This window comes from Artemia franciscana, chromosome 3 (assembly GCF_032884065.1).
Source record: "Artemia franciscana chromosome 3, ASM3288406v1, whole genome shotgun sequence".
Classification (NCBI taxonomy): Eukaryota; Metazoa; Arthropoda; class Branchiopoda; order Anostraca; family Artemiidae; genus Artemia; species Artemia franciscana.
The window spans coordinates 6,875,382-6,899,689 of NC_088865.1; the positions used below are offsets into that span (position 1 = coordinate 6,875,382).

Consider the following 24,308-nt stretch of genomic DNA (forward strand, 5'->3'; position numbering starts at 1 on the left):
CCTGTTTTTGTTCACCGGCTGAGAAATTTTCACTCAAATTATTTTTGTTATTGCGGCTTTTTATCCATAATCAGTATTTTTTAGCCACAAGGACCTTGTAAGTCACGATTTCTTTACATCCCTGTTTACATCTTTCAGGTTTTGCTCACTGGCTGAAGAATTTTCTGTCAAATATGTTTTATCATTGTGGCTTTCTAGCCATAATCAGCGTTTTTTAGCCTCGAGGACTTTATAGCTTGTTTACTCTTATGTGTCTATTTACTATTTCCTTGCATCAATACTTACGTCTTTAAGCTTTGTTTAAGCGTTGCAAGGCTTCTCTTTCAAGTTCGTTCTGTCTTGACGACTTTTTAGCCTTTCAAATTTATACAGATCCTGAAAATTTACACGTGATTATGGCCTTTTCGCCATAATTATAGTTTAGTTAGCAAAAAAAGATAATATGGCTTGTATTCCCATCTTACGGATTTACTATTTCATTCCATCAATGCTTATATCATTCAGATCTTCTGTGCTGGCTTGGAAATTTTCTCTCAAATGTGTTTGGCTTTTTAGCTGTAATTATCGTATGTTTAGTCCTAAGTCTCATAACTTACTAGCCCGTATATTCTAATATGCGGTTTTCTCGGATAAATATTTATTATCTCTTATTTCTTTTTTTATTTCTTTTATTCAAAATCTATATTTTAATTTATAAAACTTTTATATCTTTCAGCTTTAATAGGCTTTTAACCATATTTAAGTTTTTTTTTTTAGATACAAGGACCATACAAGCTGTTAGCACTTGTGCGCCATTTCAAGATTTCCGCTTAAAGATTTCCAAGTTGAAAGAACTTTCAACTTTTGTTCTCTGGTTGTGAAATTTTTCTAATTTTTTTTTTTAGCCATAAGTGCATGTTAGCTGTAATTATCGCTTATTTGCCTTAAAGACAGTCTTGCGAGTCATTTTGTTTCTACGCTATTTTTGTTTGGTAGCGTTGTTTCTTTGGCAATCTGAAGTGCAGTTCCCACTGATGAGCCAGGTTTTACCTATCGCTGTGTGTTGCGAAGAAGCAGCTTTATTAGGATTAGCCAGATCTCTTTCAAAACTGAGAGGGAATAATTTTTTACTGAATTTTTTACTGAATTTTTTTACTGAATTAAAAATTTTTTACTGGCTGTTTACATATTTTACGTACTGTTTTTGGATACTTTATATGGATATTTCATCATACTAACGATTGTCACAACTTACTTGTGATGCAGTAACCAGTGACATCTGTCTTTTGAATTTCTGAGATGGTAAATAAGTCTGGAAAAATGTGACCCATTGTATACAAATTTTCATTTTATGTTCCTCATTAAAGAACAAAGCATCGAGAGAATCTAATAAAATAAATACTAAAAAGGTGATTGAGAATAAGCAATATGCCTTTTTTTTAGGATTGAACTGGATATTTGATCATACTAACGATTGTCACTACTTGCTTGTGATGCAACAACCCAGTGCTATTTGCCTTTTTAATCTGCAAGATGGTAAACTAGTTTGGAAAAAGGCATTCCAAACAGAGGTCATTTACGGAGGCGATCTGGATCCTTTTTATCCAAATAGAGCTGCAGGTTAGATGTTTTGACATTGAGTTTTAGGTTAGAACAAAAGAGGGCAATGGATAAAGAAAATAGATTTCGGATGTTTTTATTATATTTTTATTAAAAAAGCGAAAATGTTTTCTCGATATCTGGGCGATGGGTGGCAATATGGCTTCTTGGAGTTGGTCACATATATATGGTATATATATATGGTATATATATATATATATATATATATATATATATATATATATATATATATATATATATATATATATATATATATATAATATATATATATATATATATATATATATATATATATATATATATATATATATATATATTATTGGAAGTTATAGTGCCCTGTTTAAGAGTCGAAGTGATTAAATAGCACAAAACAAAAGAGTTAGAACAAAAGAGGGCAATGGATAAAGAAAATAGGTTTCGGAAAAAATTGTTTTTATTTTATTTTTATTAAAAGGGGGATGGGTGGCAGTATGGTTTCTTGGAGTTGGTCATATATATAAGGTATATATATATATATATATATATATATATATATATATATATATATATATATATATATATATATATATATATATATATATATATATATATATATATATATATATTGGAAGTTATAGTGCACTGTTTAAGAGTCGAAGTGATTAAATAGCAACAAGCTCCCTCCTTCCACGCTTATTATTTCCCTTGAAATCTCCAATCAAAATTTGGAGATAGTAATTTTGTTCATCGTGGCTGAAGGTTCTGGAAAACATATATTTGAGGAAGACAAGCAACTCTAGAGGAAAATTATACAAATGAATGTTGCAGCTGAGATGAACACGTCCCATAATAACAAAATAGACTGAAACCCCCTTAAAAATGGTGTAGGATTGAAGCAAATAGTACACCATCAGCATCGCTTTGTACGAAAACCCTACACAGGAAACTTACAGTCTCTTGGCTTGAAGAACAAGGAAAATCCATTGGCTCTAAAAACAAGGAAAAACAAGGAAACAATTGAAATTGTGAGATAGTAATTTTGTTCAAAATAGTTCAAAGAACACATAATAATGCCTCTAGGGCTGGCAAAATCCCAAGCGCCCTGGGGATACGGATATAAGTTATATCATGAGGGCATATAAGGTTTTTATGGAATGGGTGGACGTATAAACTTCAGATGGGGCTCATTTGACTTGAAATTGGAAGTTGTACTGCCCTGTTTAAGAGACGAGGTGATTTAAGTGCAACCCCTCCCTCCAAGCTCATTAATTCCCTTATTATTTCCAATCAAAATTTTGTTTATCGTAGTTGAAGGATCTAGAAAACATGTATGTGAGGGAGACCCCCCCCCTGCCCCCCTCTACAGCTCTCAGGGCAAGGGTTGTAAGTTATGCCTTGGGTGCATCTAAGGTTCTTATAGAAAGGGTGGTCGTATATGCTTTGGAGGAGACTCATTGGATTGGTAATCAGAAGTTCTAGTGCTCTTTTTAAGGGTTTCCAAAATTTTGAATCCTTTTCGCCAAAGCTTTTGCTCCATAACCCTTGAGCAAGTTGGCTTTTCATTTTCCATTGTTACCACCTTCTTCTTCGCCGCACTAAATATGTGTCCGCCTGCTGCTTTAACTGCTTTAAGGTCCTGGAAATATACCTTTATGAAACTTTGGTGGCGTTACGGAAAAAAAAGGGGAAGGAGACTGCCGCTCTATATGCTCTGTGGTAACTGGATTTATAGACGGATAAAGGTACAAAAGCAGCAAATGAGGAACAACATATTGTGGTATGAATTTGGAAACATGGAAGCAAAAATCTATAGAGATAAACTGAAGATAAAATGTATTGCTAGAAACATGTTGAAGCACGTTTATAAAAACATACTATGATAAATAATAGATAAAACATAGTAAGGTATGTACGTATAAATATGAATGCAGAAACATACTGAGATAAACTAAAGATAAAACATATTGCGGCTTTAAAAGTATACTGTGATAATTTAGATATACAACATACTAAGATATGAATGTGAAAACATGAATGCAATAACATATTCAGATAAATTGAAGATAAAAAAAATACTGAGATAAAGCACATTGAATCAGGAGTGCAAAAGAATACAAAGGTGTAAATGTGAAAACCTGAATACTAGAACACATTGAGATAAATTAAAGATAAAACATATTGAAACAAAACACATTGAAGCACGAGTGCAAAAATATACTAAAGTATGAATGTGAAAACACGAATACAAAAACATATTGCGATAAAAAAAAAAGCGCAGAGTGCAAAAAATGCTATGATGTATTAGAGAAAGAATATATTAAGTTGTGAACGTGAAAACATGAATGAAAGAATATATTAAAGATGAAAAACATTGAAATAATATTGAAGTCTGAAAGCACAAATATACTAAGGTATGAATGTAAAAACATAAATTAAAAACATATTTAGATAGTTGAAAGATAAGGCATGTTGAGATAAAACATATTGAACCGCGGGTTAAAAAACATGCAAAGGGATGAATGTGAAAACATGAATACGTAAGACTATGGAGATAAATTAAGGATAAAGCATATTGGTATAAAACTTACTAAAGCCCTAGTGGAAAAACCTCCCATGACGAATACGGGATAAAGCATATTTAGATATGAATCTGAAAACATGAGCACAAAAACATGTAGTTCACATTTGGCATATGTACTGTGAACGTCTATATGATTTTAAGCCGGATTAACTTTTGAATATATTACAGTGGAATACAGTGACCGTCAGTGATTATAAAAGTTTCGCAATAAGTGAAATAACACATTGTTATTCATGGACTATATTACTATTGGATATTTTTGCTCACCCACATAAGGGGCTGTATTATTTTTTGTTCATCTATCGAAATTGGTTGGTAGTGTTCTGGTTTTTAATCTCCCCCTCGAAGAATTGCGGTAGTGTTTCTACTTATTTATTCACTAACATTATCCAAAATTGTAATTCTACAACGTCATCGATATTCCAAATTCTTGGTGCGCGTCGGCAGTGGGAGAGTAATTAAGGTGCATTGGCAATACTCTGCAGGTGTCTCAGGCAATAAGCAGAAGAGGGGAGGGACCCAAAGCAAGGGCCTTACATATCTGCCGGCATTTAGTTACCCTTAAATTGCAGGGAATAGGTGAGTGGTTCCCTAAACTTCCCTTGTTCCTGGACAGTATTGATCCATCGCTGACCTGTGTGCTTACTGACGAATTGGCGTGCTATATGGACTATGGTTATTGACTGCGCATCGCATTAACTTTTCGGAGAAGTATTATTTTTTATACATGGGTAGATCTATTTATGTCTGTCCGGTGCTGGAATTTTTCAAAATGACCAATTGCCAGGGATAAAGACACTCAATTTTTTACAAAATACGCAATTAAGCAGACAATTGAAACCTGCAAAACCTGCACTAAAGTTTGACATACTTGAGAGGAGAAGAGAGACACATCCGGCGTTATCGTTATCGTCGGACATTTTTGATCTGTTCTGCGGCCTCAAAGAAAAGGAAGATCTGCTGGTGTTTGTATTACTTGATCTATCAGACGTGCCTTCTTTTCCAACGGACCCCCCCTACAATAGTGGCCTCACGCCTAAACGAATGCGTCCGGATGCTTAATTTTTTAGTCGAAAAACAGGAAACACGTTTGCAGAGTTCATGCCCAGTTATCGAACCATTGATGGCAGCTTGCCAATCCCCCTCTGTTCCTGCGGCGCTTTAAAACGTTCCTGACAATATTAATATGGAAAGCCCTTCAAATAAGTGTGATTTTGTGAAGAAGCTTGGCTGTGCTGACAAGGTGAATCATTTCGTTAGTCGCCGAAACAGACTAGTAGTCCACATGGTTAATGAAGATTCTGCAGTGGCAGCAGTGGCTGCAATACCTAATAGTGGGAAAATTTAGGCTAAGATTATAAGAACCGAATACGCAGGTATTATTAAAATGCACACTGATTTTGATATTTCTCAAATCTCCGTGCTCGTTGAAAGTGTAATTTCTGCGACACGCTTCGGAAATTCAAGGTTTGTGCAGCTGAACTTTAAAACAAAGGATGACCTTGATCAGACATTGAAGTTTGGAGCGGAGATCGAATGTTGTTTATTTCTTGTCACTCGACCGATCGAAAAACCCAAGCAGTGTCTCACCTGCCAAGGATTTGAAAATTTCGCTCGGGAGTGTTCAAACCCGACCAAGTGTAGTAGATGTATGGGTGATCATGCGTGCCAAGCAGGCATAAAATGTGTAAACCGTGGAAAAACCCACAGAAGTAACATCTCGATTTGTGTAGGAATGAAAAAGCACCTCCCTGCTTAAGGCCAAAGAAACAATGTTACAGCCCCAGGGTGTTAAAAAATAATGTCAGCATTTTATCAGAATATAAATGGTGCCCGAGAAAAACTAGAAATTATTGAATTTTTTTTTAATACTTTCGATATTGTGTGTCTTGCCGAGCACCTTTTAAGTGAAAATAATGTGGCATTGTTAGAGCTATGCCTAATTCTCTGTTTTTTCTCAAGCCAGCAAATATTACAACTGGCAGATTCTTTGGTGGTTTAGTTAGTGCGATAAATAAAAAGTTTGCCACTTCTTTGTTAGATTGGAGTGACATTTATATTGCTGTTGAGCTAGGATGATTTGTATTGTTGTGTATTTATATGCCGACTAATTACCGTTCCCATACTTCCGATAAGAAGTTTGTATCAGCTTGTACGCCACTATCAAGGATTCTTCATAAAATTCAAGCTACCAACAGGCGGCTTCTCATCCGTGTTGATTTTAACCCGACACTGCCGTTTGCGCAAATGTTTCTGTCGTTACTTCTGCTTGGCATGTCTGTCCTGTCTGAATCTAAATCTTTCTCTCTACTACAAACACCACAACATAGACAATATAAAAAGAAGGGTCAAGCTGGAGACACAAGGTCGATTGACAAAGACCCGGAATAACAATATAGTACACCTATTGAACAAAAAAAAGAAATAAAAAAATTGCATAAAATAAATATAAATAAATCCATGACTTACCACTAGACGGAAACCCACCCACAAAACAACCGACACTCGGCGAATATCAACCCGAACAACAAAACAAAAACAGTGTGCAAGCGAGGGTAACCGATGACCGGCAACTTATTTGGAAAGAAAAAGAAAAATGAGCCCACCAGATCAACATCAAACAATCCACTATTTACTTTAAGATTTTTTTTTTTATCACTGATTCTTGAATTTATTTATAAGAATAGAATGAAGTTGCTTTTTTATATTTGGGAGAGATTTACTGTAGTCAATATATGGTAAATAAAGATGCCATGAACCCATGATCGAGAAATTTGGCGAGAACTGTGATCTCTCAGTGGTTAATTTCAGGTGCTGCATTTTCCATTTATTACGGGTTTCATGAACATGGTCAGGTTACTGAGGGAAAAAATTTCTCGTACGAAAGCACGAAGGCAGTTCTGAGCGGTCATATTTTACCTTAAATGAAAAAGAATGAAAAGTGAATAATTCCGAAACAGGGAAAATTTTAATTAATAAATATATTGTTTCAGTTTTAGATTGATTTGGATAGGAAGAAGGTGACGGTAAATACCTTTGCAAAATTTGAAGAGGCCGGTTTAGAAGAGTTTGTATCGGTTTTATATGATATTTGAATGTTGCCAAATAAATCAGGGGACAATACATAAGATGGGAAGGCACCAAGGCAAAATAAATGAGGCGTAGAATTTCATAGGGGAAAAAATGCTGAAGCCTCCTCATCACACCAACTCCTTGGGTAACTCTGACGCGTGATCTATCAGAATGTTCTTTATACGATAAATTTTCATCAATAGTTATACCAAGATACCGGAGTGAAGTTACTCTTTGAGTTCGAATATCTGTAGCCTGATCACTTATAGTTGAAATTCCTTTTGCTGTGTGTTCAAGTCTACTATAAATGATGAATTTCGTTTTGGCGGCATTCAATGATAAAAGATTAGCTTTTAGCCATACAGTCAGCTGGGAAAACACGATTTGCAGCTTCTCTTTGACATCTTCTTCCGACTGCCCTGCAAGTGTTGATCCGGTATCATCGGCGAAAAGGACATTCAGGCTGTTGGTTTCTGTTGCTTATGGAAGGTTATTTATGTATATTAGGAAGAGCAGTGGCCCAAGAATTAAACCCTGAGGAATACCAATATTGGGCAATAAGCATGGATCTGAAACTGTTTCTCTTAAAATAAGAGAAACGTGTTTTTCTCTTATGTTCATTACTCTGGGTCAACCTCTAACCTCGATTTTGTCCTTTCTGATCATCCAGAACTTCAATCTACTACTATTACCGTTTCGGATGATATCCTATCAAGTGACCATCTACACCTCCAGTTCAACATTTACATGTCTCTTTCGCAAAATAAAGCAATACCCTGTTGGTTTACAAAAGTATCAGGGGATCACATAGATGTAACGTACTTTCAGTACACACTTGATTCTTTGCGGATGAAAATTAAAATCCCTTTCCACCTTCTGTCTACTTCATCGAAAGGGGACCAACTGGACCTTGATTGCTTTCTAGCTGAGGTGACGCACGCTCTTAAGGTCGCCTTTTCTGTATCTTTACCTTCGACAAGGGTCAAAATAGGGACACAGGAACGTGGTTGGAAAGAAGATGATGAGTTGCAAGATACCAAGCACCGTCATAAGTTATGATTTCGGATTTGGGCCAACTGTGACCGTGCTCGTGCGGGTGTTATTTTTTCAATTGTTAAGTCATCCAAACGTGAGCTCCGAAAAGCTCTCTGCTGTTGGAAAAATGGACAAGTTTAAATGGCAACACGTGATATAAAAAACAAACCCCAGCAGCTTTAGAGGAGGGTTTCAAAGCTAACATAAAATTCCTCCTCGCAATCTAGCCCTATCGATGTCGCTTCGTGGGAAATAAATGTTTCTTTGCTTTTATCCTACCATCCTCCTCCGGTTGGAGCTACCTATAAAAATGTCCTCTTCCACCATATGTCAAAATTTGACCACTGGAGGAACTTTGTCATTGTTACACCTTCAGCTGTCCAGGCCCAAATTTGTCTAATGAAACCTGGTAAAGCCCCAGGATACGATGGAATGCAAACTGAGCACCTCCCATACGCTACCCCACTTCTTATGCAGTATTTATCACTATTATTTCAGGCCTGTATTTCTCAGCAATATAATCCAGCTGTTCTTTCGGAAGGTTTCGTTACTTGTGCCTTTAAGACAGGGCAAAAACTCAAAGGTGTGCTAATCGTAAAGACCAATAACTATTTGCTCCATAATTGGAAAGCTTTTTGAAATGTTGATCTTCCAAGAAATAAACACAAAGTGCAATCACGGGGACAACCAATTTGGATTTCGCAAAGGCTTGTGTGTGAAAAACGCACACACAATTTTTTGGCTATTTTAGACCGCTATAGGATGCTGAAAAAGTACCTGTATGTTTGTGCAACCGACATTTGACAGGCGTTTCATTCCATTATTCATATAACTGCTATTTTCTCTATTGAGAAGTGGAATAAATCTTTTTCTCTGCCGTCTGTTATGGAATTGGTATGGTAATTTGTCCATACGGGTAGGTAGCCAGGTAGGCTAGGTAGCCAGCTGAGCAAATCTGTCATTCTTCAGTAAGGTTTGAAATAAGGCCCTGTGCGTAGTCCAGCTCTTTTCAATAATGCCAGCAGAACCGCTACTAAAAATGTTCCTCCATTTCTAATTAAGCCCCATATTGATGTCATCCACCTCTTTTACGCAGGCAATATCCCTCTATTATCAGGTAATTTCCAGGTTCTCCAAAATACAGTTCACACAGTTTGCTCTGGTCTTAGTGAGACTGGGCTTTACGTCGCCTCCTCTAAAACTGTGCTTCTCGTCTACGGTTCGTCTCAACAACTTTCCTTTACTATCAATGTTCACCCAGAAACTATTTCTGCATCATCCTCTCTGAATTATTTAGGTCTCCCGTTTGGATCAAATATTAAAAATACTAAAATACTCGTTATCTAGGCGTTAAAAGAAAAGAATAGAAAATCGTACGGGCTGCTTGCTCGAGCTAAAGTCCAGTTTCATAAAATAACCCTGGGTAGACTTTACAACGCTTTTTTGCACCGCATGTCTTCTTCTTGGCCCCTTTGTGGAGTTTTATCACAGGTCTGAGTCGAAGAAAATTAGATATTTATTCTTCCATTTTGGCAAATATTTTCTGCAATTGCCGCTCTAGACTCGCAACCGGTAAATTTTGAGTAGATATGGCGTTTTCGATATTTCTCAAAAACGGACCAGCTTTTGGATAGGTTCCACAAGCGGCGAGAATATTGTCGACTTTCCACTTAATTGTTTAGCTTAATTATGTTGCCTAAGTAGCTGAGACGTTGTTTGTTTATTATCGGACGGCAGGCATGAAAAACAGAAAAATTCATAGCCTTTCCTGTTTTGTGAAACCAGAAATAAAACAGTTTTCTCCCTTCCCCCAGAAGTCCCTTGATCGCCCTCTATAAAGTAAAAGACAAACTTTTCTTTACGTTTTCAATTCAGTCTCTGAGACCGGAGACAAAACAGGGCATATTTACCAACCTATGTATAAATATCACCTTTTAATTAAATCTGTTGACTGTACGCAACCTCTGCAATGAGACATAGTCCTAAACATCTCATGTCTACGGCGGTGGCCAAGTCCATCAGTATATTGACAGTTTTCACGCCTTCCTCCTCCCAATATCTCGAGGCAAGCTAATTTGCCCCTCCTTCCCCTAAATAAATGACTGGTAAAAACAATCCCAATCCCAAAAGAACTACAAGATTTGCCGCAGAGAAGGCAAATATTGCAATAAGAAATTATTCCAATTTTTAATAAATAAAGTTAGTGAAATGAATGAACCGTTTTAGATTGTAAAATATTACCTTTTATCACACAGTCTTGCCTGAACTTTTCGTTAAGAAGTAATGATGCCTAGGCTATTTAAAAAAAATGGATTTTTAACCGAGAACTTTGAATGTAAGTGTGTTATTGTTTATTATTTTCTTTTCTGAAGACGGCCCTTAGATATAGGGCCGAAATATTGAAATAGGTTTTGTTCGTTCACTGTCTTGGGAAAAAAGTCCACATTATTCTCTCCTCTGTATTTGTATGATTTATTTCAATTAATCAGTTTATAGACATTTTAAAAATCAATCAGTAATATTATTGATTTTAAAAGACAATTTATTGATTTTACGAAAAGAACATTTTATTAATAAAATAATGACTGTTTAATCTTTGCTCTCCGATCATCCTCACGTCAATTCTGTGTATTCTGAATATTCGTACTTGAGAAGGTTGAGAATGAATAGTTTTCCTTACAGTTGCCCGATGTGTGGAAATTAGGAGGAAATTTGTTTGCAGTGTCTTTGGGAGTTTGAAAGGTTAAGGGATTTGAGGAAGTAGATTTTTGGAGTGGATGAGTGGGAAGAGCCTTGGGTGGAAATTTTTTTGGGAAATGAGTGTTTTATTAGTATTAGAAATCTGGCGCGGTTTATTCGTCTGGGCGTAATCCAACGTGATGGTATTATATGATGACTTTATTTGTTTTTATTAATGTTTTCGAATGGTGTCTTTTGTTTTAATCGTTTTATTTAATACTTTAAGTTTAATCTGTTTTTTTGTATTCTTTGCCGTTCTCTTAGTTTTTGCGGTCATGGCCCTGTGGTTTTTGTGCCTGTCAAATATAGTATATTATACTATCCCATCTCCCTTAATTCTTAGGCAAAAGAAATTTCTAGGTCAAGTTAGGGACTAGAAAACATAACTTTCACATTAGTTTTCTTATTTCATATTTTTATTGCTTTATCTAGTTTTTTTATATATCCTTAAAGTTTTTTATAATATTTCAGTTCATTGCAATGGTGGAATCCTCCTTATTGAAGATATTTCTGTATCCAAGGTGCCGAATGTCTGCAGAAAGTTTTATGTATCCCTCCCAAAGGTGAATTCATCGCCATCTAACGAGAGTCTTAAGACCAGAGAGAAATTGCGGAAGCTCGTTAAGGAGTTTGTCGTCGGAGAAGCCGCTCCAAGGTGAGATGAAAGTAGTGTTTTTACTTTCTATGGATTTTTTTTAGCGGGGGGGGGGGGTCTCAGTTTTTACAGAAAGAAAATTTTTCTCTCTGAAATTTCCCATAAAATTGTCTTCTACGAAAAGTAACGATTTGTGTTTTGCATTAACGTTCAAGTATTTATGAATTTTAATTTTTGGGACATGTAGGGTAACCCCAATTTTTTTTTGTAGAAAATATGGCAAACCTCGGACAACCCGGAATGGTGGAAACACTGAGTGAAAGTCAACTAGTTGCTTCAACCTGTTAGGGTACGATTACGTCTTAAGGTTGGACTTCATCTTTTTCTGTAAACGCAAATTTAATATTTGGCTTAAGGTGATGCGATACCGTAAAAATCATTTTGCGAGCCTCGGCGTCCGCTGACTGCCTCGATAAAGGGTCCATTAGCAAATCCTCCCAGAGGTAGGGTAGCCACGTGTAATACGAAAGTACTGTTTGAGCATTATTTCATCATGTATAGCGATGTAGCACGGGCTAAATCGAATTACCAAATAGTAATACTTTCGTGCTACAATTTTTAGCACTTCGTGCTACAATATTTCTTTTTGTCTTGGACAAAATGATAAGGATTTTTAAAAAAAGGCAGAGGAATTAACAAAAAGCGCAGATCGTCTTTTTTCCGTATTTGTTTCGAAAGATTGGTGCGTAGTTTAATGTAATCAGGACCGCCTTTTGTTGTGTTTGTTTCGAAGGATTGGCGCTAAGTTTGAAATAACCAGATATAAAAACATTAAAAAATTGATCTAAAACTAATCCAAGTACACTTAAACGGACCATGCGCGTATCACGGCGCAAGCTGTGACACATGCAATTTTCTTTGACTGTAGCACCGAAAATCGTTGTGTAGCACGCGAATTGGGCACTTTAAGAACTCACTGTGGTGGCAACCCTGTGCAGGGGACTAGTTAACATTGAAAGCTGTCGAGAATGTGCGGTTTGCCAGTGAGATTCGACTGAAAAGACGGAAAAGAAACTTTATGTTCTTTTGACGACGATTGTGTCATTAAAAGCTGTTGGTACCACAGGGAACTCCCAAAGCAAGCAAATTACTCACACGATGATTCCTCTGTACTGATATTAGAATATAACAGAATCGGTTTTATTTGCACAATCTCTCGTAGTCATAAAACTAAATGGCGCCTGTGCTTACAAAAAAAGGATTAAATCAAACGACGAAAAAATCAGAAGACGAATAGGATTAAATCAACGAGTCACTTACTACTTACTACAGTTACACTTACACTTACTACAGCTATAATTTGATAGAGTTGAAAAAACGATTTTACTAAAACTGGTGGTAGTGTTGATCTGTACTTATCACTTCTGAGAAGATATTAGCCAAATTCAAGGATCAAACTGAGACGACGCTCTTGAAGAGAGGGAATTTGTAAAGTGGATAATGCTAACTTATATTCAGTAAAAGCATCGCACAGTATTACTTTGACTGCTCTTTTTTGTATTGACTCAAGCTGGTCACTTAGGTAAATAGTGTTATTGACTTGTGGGCCCCATACGGGAAATGCATGCTCTAAAATTGGTCGGATGTAAGTGAGATAGGCTATTCTTAGTTGTGCCACTGAGAAACCAATTCGACGCATTAGTATAAGTGTCCGCATCGCACTATTTGCCTTTTTGATAATTGTATCGACATGAAGGCTGAAAGAGCAGTCGATGCTAAACTTGACACCAAGCACTACTGCCGAAGATTCACTAGGATAAGGAGGAGGAGGGCACACAAAGTCTCTCTTCAGGGGATTAAAGTGAAGGATTTTAGTCTTTCCTTCGTTGATTTGGAGGCTGTTCGCAGTACAATCATCTTTAAAGTTGTTGATTAGTTCGTTACAGAATTGGGAAACAGCCTCAGACTTTTCAACAATGTACTTCAGTAGGACTGACAAGTCGTCTACATACTTAAATCTTTCTTCATAGCCGGAAAGGATGAAATTTATCACTACCAAAAACAGTAGACTAGCGAGCTTAGTACCTTGTGGGGCTCCACATGTAAGCTCAACCCATTCGGAGTCAGTATCTTCTGGGAAAAGACTGTAAACGCACTGATAGCGGGCTTGTAAAAAATTGATCTCTAAAAGGAGAATATGTTTGTGCGCACCCATGGTGCGTAGATTTGTGATAGCAGCGGAATGGCGAATAAGATCAACAGTCTTTTGATAGTCTACGAGGAGAAGGTCGACTATAGCACTTCCTGGGTCGAGCCACTCGACAATGAAATGGTATATCCAACTAAATAAACAGTTGTGCTGCTGCTTTTTAAGCATCCATACTGATACGGGTCTAGATCTGCAGAGACCTGTGACATACGTTTGCGGTAAATAAACGTTTCTGCCACTTTAGAAAGGTTCGGAGCTATTGATGTAGGCCGGAGTTGATCACAAGATTTTGGACACCTTACTTTTGGAATAATGCGGACATATGCTCTTTTCCAAGCACTAGGGAATACTTGCTGACGGAAACATTGGTTGATTATAGAAGAGAGTGGTTTAACAAGAAAAATGGCGAATTCGCGTAACAGCTTTACTGGAAGCTCACCTGGGTAAGACGCACAGTTCGCTTTCAGTCTTAGGAGTTCCTTATAAACAGTGAATTCAGAGACTTCACATACGTCATCAATCCCTGCACCAGCAATGTAAGTATCAATTTCTGATTTGGTGATTGATGGAACTGTGGTACAAATGTCAGGAAAAAAAGAATTGACTTCATTAGCTGAGGTCAAGGTACCGTCCTCTTTGAGCAGCCTTAGATCTCTGACTGTTGTTTTACCAGTAAGTCTTTTTACTGAGGAATGCCATTTGTGGGGGTCTATTGTGAGTAATTTTATCCTTCACATACTGCCTCTTTGCGCGCTTATTCAGTTTAACAATATGATTACGCAACTTGGCTGAAGCGATGGTATCACCAGCGATATGAAGGTGACAACGGGTTTTTATTAAATTCTTTAGATCATTGGTTATCCACGGTTTATCAGTGTCACTCACAGCAATGACTTTTACGGGGAAACAAGTCTGAAACTGCTCCCGAAGCAGAGTATTCAGCTTATTGACTTTTATATTAATATCCTGTTCAGAGCAAATGTCCTCAAACTGATGATTACCGATCCAGCAACCGAATGTAGATATCGAGTCCTCAGTAACTGGTTGCACTGTATATTTGACTCGTTTTGGCTTCAGAATTGCCAAACTAGCTTCCCAGAATATGATAAAGTGATGAGAATTCAGAAGGGGTCCTAGGGATCTCGGTGCGTAATAAAAGTCTGTCAAGTTTGTAAAAATCCAGTCAACTGTGCTGCCACTTTGATGGGTAGGTATTGTAACGGCTTGTCGCAAATTTAAAATATTTGAAACCCATTGCCTATTAGTTTGATTAAAGTCTCCGGCAATAACAAAGCCAGGAGAGACATGCTTGTGGCGCATTTTGTCTACGAAAAACTGAATCTGTTCAATCAAATCTTTCCTGTTTTTAGTGTTTTCAGGATAATAGACCGAAGCAACAATTAAACATGAAAATCTTTATGATAAACGTACAGGTTTGCATTCGGTCCATAATATTTCGTGGTCGGAGTCAATAGGCTCACTTAACAGCTTTGAGGGTAGGTCATTACGAACATAAATACAACGCCTCCTCCTTGACGATTCAAGCCACGATCGCGACCCGTATTAAAGTAGCTTGCGTAACCTTTGATGCGCCCCGATTCCTCAGAAGTGTCCTAACATTCGCTTATTATTATTATTGAGGCGTTATTCTGCCTGTCAATGACTTAAAGTGCATCAGTTTTGTTGTTAAAAGATCTAGCGTTACACACAAGTATATTTGGCAACTGACTTTTAGCATGAGGACGTTCGGGCTTAAGAACAGGCGGGCTGTCCTGGATGGGGCTCACGGGGTTTCATCCAATCTCTTCAGAATTTTGGATGATGTTTTGCCAGCCGGACGGCGCAAGTGACATCTACCCATCCGTCATCAGTAACAGATAAGTGTCATCAGTGACATATTTTGCGTCTGATTTTTTTTTTACAAGTCTATAGCTGCGATTTGCACCAAAAGAACAAGAAACATGTATCATTGGATTCTTTAGTTTTGATCAATCCTTTCATCTAACCAGAATTCTGATATTACTTGTACATTTTCTAAGATAACTATTTGAACTTGTTTAAAAAACAAGGATATTTATTTTTGTATGTTTTTCCCGCTCTTTAGGGTATTTTTAATTTGAAAAATGCAAAGGAAATTTTGAAATGAAGTTCGGCAGATGAATAAAGCTGAATCTTAGCTGTGAAATCGTAGTAATATCGTCGTGTTGGGACAAAGAACTGTAGCAGAATAACATGCCGAGATTTTCGGGCTCACCGGGGTAATGTTGACAAGGAGGATCAAAGAGGGATTGAACACACATTCCCCTGCTGCTCCTATGAGAACACTTATCAAAGGGTTATAATTGTCTTATAATTGTGAAAATATCAGGTAAAACCTTTTGGCAGAGGCGTAATTTGCTATACTAGATAGGCCTACATACTTCAAGCATCCACAGATACAGATCCATTTTCTTTAGTATACCTTTACCTTTATAGTACTATATGACTGATTTTTCATTTTTCACTGTCATTTCGACTTGATTCAGGAAAATTGGCTACAACTTTGGCCCCCCCCACTCAAGAATTTCTCGAAATTACGCCCCTGCCTTTAGGTTTGAGAAAGACGATATGATTATTTCCCACATGGTCGGTTGCTGTATTTGTAGTGGTGGTTCTAGGCATGGACAATTGGGGCTGCCCCCCCAGTTTTCTAACATTTGACATTTAATTCCTTTTATATTTGTAGACTCCTACTGTATACTTTGCCCCCCCCCCTAGATTAAAAGGCTGGAAACAGCTATTGTGAATCTGCCACATTTAACTCTTGCAGTTGATAATGTTCTGCCATTAGAGCAATAGATCCAAGTTCGATGACTCAATTTAAAAAGTTTAAATATTCGGTACCATTTTATTCTTTTCCATTAATTTACTTATTTTCTAATTAGTTTATTAATTAATGTATTCTAATTACTTATTTTAAATTATCTTACTTGTTAATTTACTTATTACATTAATAACGTAAGTGTGTAGGTTTTTTATTTCAACTAAGCTGTTGTTTGAACTGTCTATTTTGTCGAATAATATTATAAGGTTATATTGTATAAAGACAATACTCATTATATATAACATATTTGAATCTTGTGTATAAGTATATACTTATGTTAAACATACATACATTAACTTACAACACTTACATACAAATACACACATTCAACAACATACATACAACATGTTTTACCACATGTATGTGATGTATACAAAACATACTTATATCCTTATATTTAGATATAAGAACAATATTAATTACACAAGGACAATAAGTTTATATAGTCGTTATAATGTCGAATAAGATATAATTCCAAAATTGTCTAATAGGCACCTGCCTTTTTTCTTTTTTGAGGAAAAGTAGAAGACTTCTCGACTCGTTATATTTTCTGAATATTTGTTGAGACATTATCCTAACTAGGTTATTTCTTTAGCATTTATCCAAGCTGCCATATGTTTTCCACATCGATGTACCGTCTTCGAGATGTTAGACAACATACTAGTTTAAAAAAAATGTTTTTACTTAATTTTGTCTGTCCACATCGAAGAGGAAAGTCCAAAGATCAAATCTTACTGTGCTAGTTCCTGTTTATGATATTGCCGTTGGATATGTTGAAAGAGAGGAACACTTGTTTCGTGATAGGGACTTGTCTCGCGATAGGAACCAGTCTTATGGGGTCCTGAATAACCGGAGCACTCTTGTCTAGGGGATAAATACAGACAGAAGAGAAGGCTAGCCCCTCTGATAGCGATCACCCTTCTCTAGTGCTTGTCGAGCACAAGGTAGCTCTTGTCTTCAAAGATACTAAAGTAGTATTATGTGCAAAGGTTATTGAAAACACGGCTAGTATCTTTGAGATGAAAATAAACGACAGCGAACGCCAGTGGCAATGAGAGTAGCTCGACATGCAGCATTCTCACTTTCATCACCCCCTCTATCTTGGATGACGAAAGCCATTGGGTTCATCAATATGTTTACCTAGGAAGGGAAATAAGACTTCTTAAAAGATATCAAACGATTCGTGGCTCTCGCTTCTGTAAATTTCAAGTCTCTACATTCATTTGGAAAGATGAACACCCATAAAAAAACATGAATATACGACTTTACCGTTCGTCAGCGATTCCGGTTGTAACAAATGCAGCGTGGGCATGGACCTTAAAAACCGATGACAGGCATTGACTAGCGGCTTGTGAAACTAAATTTCTTCGAAAGTTTGTCAGTATTATTTACTTCAATCGCGTATCAAACGAACGATTACTGTCCCCCCTAAATTACCCTCGAACCTCGAACCATCCGGACCATCCAAATTCAGCAACTTTGATAATAAGGACATGTCCAATGTATTTTCCCTACTAACTACCTAAAATAGCTTTCGAAGAAAGGATTGATGCCTCTTGCTCAAGAGGAAGACCTTCCAAATGCAGACGGGAAATTCTTTCCGACAACCCCTTCCCAGTACTCCTTAGGACTCTAGGAAACAGAGAGGCACACCGAATATAATGTGATGAAGATATCTGAGGAGAAGCCCGAGTCTATAAATCGGCTGGATGAGAGTTAAGTAAGTGAGGAGAAAGGAAAGCTTGGACTGGTTACGATATTAAAACTCGTCCTTGAATAAGTTTGTGTAAAATATGACGTGACCTCGCCTCGCTTTTATTTGTAGTTTTAAAAATTTAATTTTCTGGGTAGCAGATTTTTTCTTAATCTTAATGCATTTGGAGAAAAAAGTGTTGCAATTTTTCAACGTTTTTTTTTTAATTCAATTTTAATTGTAACTAATATGAAGACAAAAATAGTAAAAGGAAAGTATTTTTAAAATACATTTTCAATTTTCGCTTTGTTATATCGGATTTCTTTTCAGTCGTCAAGAAGAAACTGTTGAATGTTTACAGACCTGCTTTCATCAAGGTGTCAGAGACATGTTGATACTCTTATACCCGAGAGAGTGTCTACTGATGGACCTATTTCTTGGACAAACGGTTGCTGTAATATCTGCTGACAGGAATAGCAGCCAATTTAGCAAAGTAAGTACAGTTGAAACCATTTGAAAATTGTGACTGTAAAACCAAGATCAATCAATGAATTAACTGAGTTTAAGAGAAAGCTTGAACACAACTGAGTACAGGGAGAGTTGCCCTGAAATGCCTCTGGTGAATATTTTATCCTACGAAAGTTTTGGACGAACCATGTTCATCATTATCTCCCCTTCCAATGCCTTGGACCCTTTCCAAGGGCTCGTAGAGTACCTTTGGGGTCTCTGTATCATAAGAACATACGAGTACGTAAAATTGTTTTCCAGCATATAGTGTAACCACAATATTTATAATTTAAGTGCTATAGTTTATGTTAACTTTAACATAAATAATAACATAAAAAAATTTAAATTTAGCTAACCTATAGTTAAAATATTATTTTGCGTTTTAAGCTCATATTTTATTGGTTATTGTGTACTTTATGAATATATTTACGTACACTGGAATTAATGGGGGGAGGGGGTTAAAAGAATATTCAGAACACAATTAAAATTTAATCTATTGTTTAAGCTTTATGTGCTGTATTTTGAAACTGAAAGTATTCATGGCACAAAAACAATTTTTCACGTAACATAAGGAACCTAGAGAATAGACTTCTCCTCTATTTTAAGGTTACGCCGCTGTTAAGCTACTGAGTTTTGTCCTGGTATTTGAAGATAACCATAGAAGTTCCGAGTTCGCACCATGAATTAACAGACAGTGGTATCAATTCACGAAATATTTTATGGGAGGGGAAGGGATGCAACATTTTTTTTTTAATCTAGGGGGAGTGGGTACTTTTGCTATCTTGTTTAATTTTTTAGGTGAAAGTACCAAAAATGATTTTTCCAAATGAAAGTACCAAAAATGTATTCATTGTGTTTCAGAAAGGACAGCAAAATATCCATAAATATCGATGGGTCCATAAAGGGTCCTTAGAGGGCTTAAGGTCTTTGTAGTCTCAATCGTGTAGCCTACTATCACAATGCCCAATTTAATATATTGAAGTTTCCGTGAAAATTCACCTATTTTCGCTGTTCTGTCGAAGCTGTTCCGCTTCTCGAAATTGTCCCTAAACAAAAGTAAACTCAGGTCCTTCCATGAAGGGTCCTTAAGGTCCTTGCCATTTCTATCATTTAGCCTACTATCACAATTTCCCCTTTAATCTATTCAACTTACGTGCAATGTACCTTTTTTTGATGTTCTATCGAAGTTGTTTCGTGCCCAAAAATTGTCCCTAAATCAGTTACGAGTAAACTCAGACCCTTCCATGAAGGGTCTTTAAGGGGGCTTAAGGTCCTAGCCATCTCTATCATGTAGCTTACTATCACAATTTCCCCTATAGTCTATTCAACTTTCCGTGAAATTCACCTTTTTGTGGTGTTCTATTGAAGCTGTTCCGCGTCCTGAAATTGTCCCTAAACAAATTACAAGTAAACTCAGGCCCTTCCATGAAGGATCTTTAAGGGGTATTAAGGTCCTTGTCATATGTATCATGTAGCCTACTAGCACAATTTCCCCTGTAATCTATTCAAATTTCCATGGAATTCATCTTTTTTTGGTGTTCTATTTAAGCTGTTCTGCGTCCTGAAATCGCCCCTAAACAAATTGCAAGTTAACTCAGGCCCTTCAATCAAGGGTCTTTAAGGGGGCTTAAGGTCTTTGCCATATCTATAATGTAGCCTACTATCACAGTTTTCCCTTTAATCTATTCAAATTCCCATGGAATTCACCTTTTTTTGGAGTTCTACCGAAGCTGTTCCGCGTCCTGAAATTGCCTGGAAACAATTTACAAATAAACTCAGGCCCTTCCATGAAGCGTCTTTAAGGGGGCTTAAGGTCCTTGCCATCTCTATCATGTAGCCTAATATCACAATTCCCCCTTTAATCTATACAAATTTCCATGAAATTCACCTTTTTTGGTGTTCTATCGAAGCTGTTCCTTGTCCTGAAATTGCCCCTGAACAAATTACAAGTAGACTCAAGATCTTGCACGAAGGGTCGTTAAGGAGGTTTAAGGTCTTTGTCATCTCTATCCTGTAGCCTACTATCACAATTTCCCCTTTAATCTATTCAACTTTCCGTGAAATACACTTTTTTGTGGTGTTCTATCGAAGCTGTTTCGCGCCCTGAAATTGCCCCTAAACAAATTACAAGTAAACTCAGGCCCTTCCATGAAGAGTTTTTAGGTAGCTTAAGGCTTTTAAGGGAGATTAAGGTCCTTGCCATCTCTATTATGTAGCCTACTATCACAGTTTCCCCTTTAATCTATTCAACTTCCCGTGAAACTCACCTTTCTTGGTGTTCCATCGAAGCTGTTCCGTGTCCTGAAATTACCCCTAAACAACTTACAAGTAAACTTAGGTCAAAAGGTTACAAGTAAATTTATGTCAGTATTTTGTCAGAATATAGATGGTGGCCGTGAAGAACTAGAAATTATTGAATTTTTTTTAATACTTTTGGTATTGTTTATCTTCCTGAGCACTTTCTAAATGAAAATAATGTGTCATTTTTGGAGCGTTCGCCTAATTCTCAGTTTTTCTCAGATTAGCAAATATTATAACTGGCAGACCTTCGGATGGTTTAGCTATTGCGATAAATAATAAGTTGACCGCTTCTTTGTGCGTTTCGAGTGATATTTATATTGCTGCTGAGCTAGAGTTTTTTTAATATTGTGTATTTATATGCCGACTAATTACCATCTTCATACTTCTGATAAGAAGTTTACATCAGCTTGTGCGTCACTATCAAAGATTTTCCATACAAGTCAAACTACCAACAGGTGGTTTGTCATCTGTGGTGATATCAACACGAATCTGAATTATCCTTCACTGCTGCTTACACAAATGTTTCTGTCATCACTTCTACTTGGTATGTCTGTCCCACCTAAATCTAAACCTTTCTCTTATGTTCATAAATCTGGGTCAATATCAAACCTCGATTTTGTCCTGTTTGATCATCCAGAACTTAAATCTACCCCTATTACCGTTTCAGATGACATCCTATTAAGTGACCATCTACGCCTCCAGTACAACATTTACATGTCCCCTTCGCAAAATAAACCAAACCCTGTTGGTTTACAAAAGTATCATGGGATCACATAGGTGTATCGTCCTTTCAGTACACGCTTGATTCTTCGCTGATGAAAATTAAAATCCCTTTCCACCTTTTGTCTGCTTGATTGCTTTTTAGCGGAGTTGATGCATTCTGATCGCTTCTTCTGTATCTGTACCTTCAATAAGGGTCAAAATAGGGACACATAAACGTGGTTGGAAAGGAGATGATGAGTTGCAAGATACCAAGCACCATCATAAGTTTCAGTTTCGGTTTAGGATTATGGCCAGCTGTGATTGTTGTTACGCGGGTGTTATTTTTTCAATTGTTAAGTCAACCAAACGTGAGTTCCGAAAAGCTCTCCGCCGTCGGAAAAATAGACAAGTTCAAACGACAACACTTGAGATAAAAATAATTCCCAGCACCTTTGGAGGAGAGTTTCAAAGCTGACATCAAGTTCCTCCTCGCAATCTAACCCTATCATTGTCGCTTTTTGGGAAAGACATTTTTCTTTGCTTTTTTCCGATGATCTTCCTCCGAGTGAAGCTACCTATAAAAATGCTTCCTCCACCATTTGTCAAAACTTGGCCACCGGAGGAACTTTGTCATTGTTACACCGTCAGCTATCCAAACCCAAATTCGTCTAATGAAACCTAGTAAAGCCCCAGGATACGATGGGGTGCAAACTGAACACCTCCTATATATCCAGTTAAGTAATTTTGTATCTGTTCACTGTCAATTAAAAGGTTTCATCCCTATTTTGAACTGTTTTACTTTCGTCATGGAAAGGCAGTGTGGTCTTCGAAGTTATCTACTCCTTATGCAGTATTTGTCGCCATTATTTCAGGCTTGTATTTCTCAGTAATATATTCCAGCTGCTCTTTCGGAAGGTCTTGTTACCTGTGTCTTAAAGAAGGGCAAAAACCCAAAGGCTTGTGAATCGTATAGACCAATTACTATTTGCTCCACAATTGGTAAGCTTTTTTAAAAGTTGATCTTCCAAGCAATAAACACAAATTGCAACCATGGGGACAACCTATTTGGCTTTCGCGAAGGCTTTGGTGTGCAAAACGCGCACGCAACTTTTTTGACTATTTTAGACCGCTATAGAATGATGAAAAAGAACCAGTATATGTCTGCCGTCGGCATTTTAGAGCCGTTCGATTCCATTATACATTCACATGCTATTTTTTTCTCTATTGAAAAGTGGAATATACCCTTTTCTCTGCCGTCTCTTATGGAATTGGTATGGTAATGCGTCCATACAGGTGCGGCTAGGTAGCCAGCTGAGCAAATCTGTCATTCTTCGGAAAGGTGTGAAAAAAGGCCCTGTGCGTAGTCCAGCTCTTTTCAATAATGTCATCAGAACCGTTATTAAAAATGTTTCTCCATTTCTAATTGAACCCTATGTTGATGTCAGCCATCTCTGTTACGTAGACGATATCCTTCTACTACCAGATGATCTCCAGCTTCTCCAAAATACAATTAATACAGTTTGTTTTGGTCTTAATAAGATTGGGCTTCAGGTTGCCCCCTCTAAACCTGAGCATCTCGTTTACGGTTCCTTTGAACAACTTCCTTTACTATCAACGTTGATTCAGAAACTATTTTTGCATCGTGCTCTCTGAATTATTTAGGTCTCCCATTTGGATCAAATGTTAGAAATACTAAGGCCAAAAAAAAAACTCAAAACAAAATCGTCTACGAATGAGGTGGGAGGAGGTCGTAAGAAAGGATTGAAGGAAAATTGCGATTTCTTGGGAGTGTGTAAAGAAGGAGGCTTTAAATAGGTTTGGATAGTTTTTTTTTCATTATAAAGAAGGAAGCTGTAAATAGATTTCGATTGAGGAGGTGTGTGTGTAGCTGTTTTGGCCTCAGAGTGAGTTAGTGCTGCAGTGAGTTCTTAATAGTGGTAGCAGTAGTATTACAAGAGAATGGTGTCAATTCACGTAAATATAAGGGGAGGAGGAAGGAGTGCAAAGTGTATTTTTCCAAAATGAAGAAAAATGAAGAAAGGGGCAACTTGTTGTTTTCTTCCTTTTTTTTTAATCATCAATATTTTTTTGTTCATGATATAATAAAAGATCTTTTCCAATATTAAACTACAAGTTCCACAGATATTTTTGCTGTAGAAACCATTTTTGCAAAATATAAAATGCATCTACTAAACAATATTCATGGATCTAAAAGAGTCCAAAATCTTTGATGCGGGATTTGTAGATGTCAAAGAGTGATGACATCTAGGAACAGTGCTCAGAAAAAATTGAATAGATGTCCAAGTTATTTTGCTGTATTTGAACTAGCTTTAAAATGCTATGTAAAATGCTAGTCACAGTTATTAGTTTAATAGTTTAATAGTTATTAAATCGATTTAATGGAAAATTTTGATAAGTTTTTAAGTTATATTT

General features: G+C 36.8%; 1 protein-coding gene across 1 annotated transcript in view; it reads left to right on the forward strand.

The window, feature by feature from the left end:
- The window catches only part of LOC136024816 (WD repeat-containing protein 11-like), a gene marked incomplete in the record, with an annotated part of 191,926 nt that overhangs the window by 17,548 nt on the left and 150,070 nt on the right, over positions 1-24,308 (forward strand). Inside the window, 3 exon segments of the mRNA XM_065700296.1 lie at positions 1,423-1,599; positions 11,477-11,660; positions 18,696-18,858. Coding sequence (XP_065556368.1) covers positions 1,423-1,599; positions 11,477-11,660; positions 18,696-18,858 — 524 coding nt within the window.